This window comes from Branchiostoma floridae, unplaced genomic scaffold (assembly GCF_000003815.2).
Source record: "Branchiostoma floridae strain S238N-H82 unplaced genomic scaffold, Bfl_VNyyK Sc7u5tJ_1585, whole genome shotgun sequence".
In the NCBI taxonomy this organism is placed as follows: domain Eukaryota; kingdom Metazoa; phylum Chordata; class Leptocardii; order Amphioxiformes; family Branchiostomatidae; genus Branchiostoma; species Branchiostoma floridae.
The window spans coordinates 666,568-671,076 of record NW_023365779.1 but is presented as its reverse complement, the minus strand read 5'-3'; the positions used below and the strand labels follow the sequence as shown (position 1 = coordinate 671,076).

Here is a 4,509-nt window from a genome sequence, read left to right as displayed (position 1 = left end):
CCCTTCATCATCACGCCGTAACACGCCCCTGGCGGAGGTTAACACGCACGCCATGATTGAGGCGTTATAAAACGGAGGAGTCCTGAGGAATCGGCCACTCTGCGCACGGCACCACACCGGGGACATCTCTCCTCCCAACCTCCGCCAGAACATCTCGCATCCCTCGGTGAGTAAAACTTTGTTCTGATAGAGAAAGTTTGTGTGAATCGTGATTTTTCATTCATAGATTGAAAGAATTGTATTGTCTTGAGTGCCGCGACTATTAAAGATAAGAGTACACTTGCATTCTGTGTGGAACAAAAATGTGCTTTAGTGTTATATTTATCATATTAATATTCACTCCCTCAACTTGTAGCCCTAAGTTTTTCCAATGGTCAGTCTAGAGAGAAGAATAATTTTTGCCCCCATTTTTTGCCTGGTGTCGGTAGTGAGGCTTGGATGATGCCTGTGTTCTCTTGTGAGCATTTTCTAGGTCACTTGTCAGATGCCTGTCACACACTCAACTGTACATCTCTGTAAAGCGCTGCAAACTTGACGCCCCACTAATATATCTGTACTCCTGCGATCCCCCTACCTATAACGTTACATCTGTTATCTTCATTAATTACTTTTGGCTGCAAAAGAAATTGTAGACAATTCTGAACGAGGGTAAACGTTTTGCAATCGAGCTAAACTTGCCAGAAAATGTCACATCCTAAATAAAAAACGTTTGGTGAGCTCTCCACACTATTTGCCCAATTTTCGGACATCTTTGTAGGACCCTAAAGCGGTTCAGTAGACACAAGTCCTCCCCACATGTCAGGGATTTACCACTAAATGTCTGGCTTCAGAAAAACTCACGCGTGGCGCGGATTGATCTGGCTGAACTACTTGTTGGACGCACATTTCTGGGTAGATATTCCGCCGAGGTCCGACCATACCGGCGTCTCAGGTTCCCCTGTGAAGCCACCCGCCGACAGCCGGCCGCGATCCGGGACAAAAACTTGATGCTCGCCGCTGAAAAATCAGAGAGAGAATGCATTAACGACTACTAGTTGGCATGTCTCTGGCCGAATGTACCTTAGATCGGGACGGTTACTCATAGGCTGTGATTTGTCCATCAAAGAAAATCCTGTACTTTATGTGTACTTTTTCTAAAAAGAGGAAAATACTTCACCACTCATCGTCCTATATCATGTAGCATTGCCGCGAGTGCTGTTAATGACAAAAGTGGCCGATCGCTTTCTTCAACTTTTGATCCGGCTGGAATTGGTACTTTCTTGATCGCCCTTGTCAGATTTCTTCAACGTCTCTGAATGTGTGATTTTTGTTTGAACCTAGCAGCGAGATGAAAATCGCGTGAAAAAAAAGCGATCAGGCCACGTGTTGAGGCAATATTGTTGCAGTTAAACTGTTACACATGTATCTACTGTCACGGTCTTGACACGGAAAAGTTCCTCTCGGCACAGCCGGTATCTTTTAGTGCCCGGTTCACCTTCCATCCAAATATCAAAGTGAGAATGTTTTGCATAGCCTCTACCAGACATCCGCCTGGCGGAAAAGTAACAGGGGACTTTGGCCAAGTTAGGAATAAAAGTGGCCTAAGGCCCTAGGATTGAACTGACCGGTCGACTGGATAGCCGGATAGACTGAAAAAGACTGAATGAAATTCCAAGCCTGAAGTAACGTTGGCAGGTCCCCCCATGCAGACCCACAACCCAGCCCGGTTAGCGCGTTAGCAACCCTCTTGAAGTAACGTCCCCAGGAGCCCCCCCATACAGACCCGCAGGCCGGCCCGGTCTCGTCTGTCATCAGGCCGCTCAGATCTGACCCACTTTCGGAAAATCCTCCCACCAACAGCTTTGATACTTCTGATGACCCGTTTCATTAGCCTATAAATACTTGCCTTACACCCGTATCAAGAAGGGTTGGGGTGACCTGGTTTGCTATTTCTATACGTCTGTAATCTCCAAGCAGATAATACGGAAGCGGAATATATCATATCAAAAGCTGCCAGAGGAGTGAAACTGGCCTAGGAGTGTGTTTAACTACCGGTGGCTGATGACTTCCTTTGATCAGCTGTACTCCTTAGCCAGCTTTCATATGGTAAATCTGCCTGGAGATTAATGTCTGTAAAAGCAAGCCGTACCGGAGCCAAATTGCGCTGTCAGTCACCAAAGAAAGCCAAGTTACGTTTCCTTTCAAGAAATACGCTTCGATTTTGTCTGATGAAGGGGAAGAAAAACTGCCTTCATTGCAGTATCGATGAAAAATGAGCCCTTTTGCCTTCTTTTATAGTCGTGAAGAAACTTTAATTTCTTGACAATTGCCAAGAGTTCATCCTATTGTATTCTCCGTACGTGGAGATCCTCCGGGCTGTATTGTATGCATATCCATTATCTTTTCCGAACAATTCAACTTTTTGAAAAAATTATCAAAAATTACCCTTTAATTAAATTAGACAGAAAACAATGATAATTATTCATAAGTATTCATCACTGCGTCATGCCATTCTTTAAGTTTTGTGTGTGTGTGTGTGTACAAGTTTTATCATAATACGTGTTACCCCTTTTTAACTTCGGCCTGCCCAGGAGAGTGACACAGAATGCTGTGTCTAAATGTCGAAGTTCACTGTTTGTTATTTTGCCCTCCTCCCTGAATCCCGTGCCTGTCCGGCCCCTTCCCTGTACCCCGCGGTATTCACAACATCCTGGATTTGACATCATAAACTGGGCATAAAGTTGTGACAATCTTGTTTCCAGACTCTTGGAATCTCGCCACCAGGTACATCCATGGGCGACGGACGGAAGGGTCGCTTGGTTCCTTTTTGTCAGGAACTGTTAAGGTTTGAAATTAGCAATAAGAGATACAGTAAAATGGGCAAGGGAAGTTCGCGGGAACTTCGCGGTAGGAAGTAAACCGGATATTCGCGATGGTTTCGCGATGAAGTTCAGTTCGCGGTTGAATCTGACATGCAGGGTTCTACTGTAAAACTGAGAATGATTTGGAGAAGATTTCTAAAAACGCGAATATTTCCCTTTTTACAGTAATCGATGGATACCCAAACGTACACACTCTGGCCGATCGTGTTTGTGAAGTTGTGTTTGCAGATAACAAAGTTGTGACAGCGAATCTATTGTCTTGTTCACAGACTTCACCTTGCCACCAGGTAACCCAACACCAGTCCGCCATGTTGCTGTTGGTGACGTCACTAGTGATGGCACTTCTGCCCGGTCTGCACGCGCAAGGCTTCACGGGTAAGTGTCACATTCACAGTTTATGGACTCTTTATGCGATGCAGGTGCAAATGCAAAAAAATAAACTACACTTAGTTATAAGTACAGTACATTTATTGCCTTTCTAAACATTTCGTATCGTTATTGTTCGTTTTGCGATAGTCTGAAGCCGATAGAACTGCCGTAAAAACGGTAAAAAGTTGTCTTTAGTGGTTTGAACGGCCCCAATGTTAGATAAGTCTATCTAGGTTAAAACAACGTTGCTAAGATTGGGGTACTTAAGCTTTATCACTCCCACTTAGGCTAGAGATAAGAAACCAAAACACAATTATAGGCTTTACGATAAAGGAGGGGTATACTAGTAATCTGTATCGTGTTTCACTTGGAATAATGCAATCTAGATACTAACAGTGACTCCTCGAGCTCTTCGAGCTCGAGTCACCGACCGAACATGGCCTTACAACCTTCTCCAGCCCGTGGTTGGGAGTTTGTCGTGAGCAAGATCATTTGTCGTCGCCAGCCAGCGATACATTTTGAAAAGTCGGGAAAGTCACTGAATCTGCTTGGATGTGAATAAAAGAGCCAACTATAGCTAGAACAGGGTTGATTCCAGGAAGCCAAGCCGTGAGAAGGTTCTGAATGTGTGACAGCGATGGTGCTTGCTAAAGCAGGGAAAGAAATTTACTGGGTCTTGTTCGGGGGTTTCCTGGCATTTTATGAACTTCTAACGTTACATATTAGCGGTACCGTGATGTACCACTGAAAAGAAGACAGGCCTGAGAGTAACAGTAGACCGTGACGTATAACGCTGGTGATAAAATAGGAAATTTACTGAGTCTTGTTCATGGATCTCTTGGCAGGTCAGAAACTCCTAGTGCGGAATATTACCGGCATCGCGTACCACTGAAGGCATGACCGGAAAGTAGCAGTAGATCGTAACGTTAAACTTTCACTCACGCTGGTGACAAAATAAGAAAGTTACTGGGTCCTGTTCAGGGATCTTTTGGCAGTTCAGGAACTTCTAGCGTGAGGAATTATCGGGATCGCGTACAACTGAAGACATGACAAACCGGAGAGTAACAGTAGACCGTAACGTTAAACACCGGTGATAAAATAGGAAATTTACTGGATCCCGTTCAGGGATCTCCTGCAGGTCAGGAACTCATAGTGTACGTAGTACTGTAAATGCATTTAAGTCCGCGGGGATTTGATTTCGCGGTAGCGGGAAAAAGGACTTTTCGCGGTGGATTTAAGTTCGCGGTAACACCATAGACTGCAGTCTAATATCATAATA

At 44.6% G+C, this 4,509-nt stretch overlaps 1 protein-coding gene across 1 annotated transcript in view; it reads left to right on the top strand.

Moving 5' to 3' along the window:
- The first annotated feature begins 50 nt into the window (after positions 1–50).
- Positions 51–4,509, top strand: part of LOC118408449 (MAM and LDL-receptor class A domain-containing protein 1-like) — a 21,001-nt gene continuing 16,542 nt past the window's right edge. Inside the window, exons 1-2 of the mRNA XM_035809266.1 lie at positions 51–166; positions 3,131–3,236. Of these exons, the coding sequence (XP_035665159.1) occupies positions 3,170–3,236 (67 nt within the window). The 5' untranslated portion in view covers positions 51–166; positions 3,131–3,169. The remainder of the gene's footprint in view (positions 167–3,130; positions 3,237–4,509) is intronic.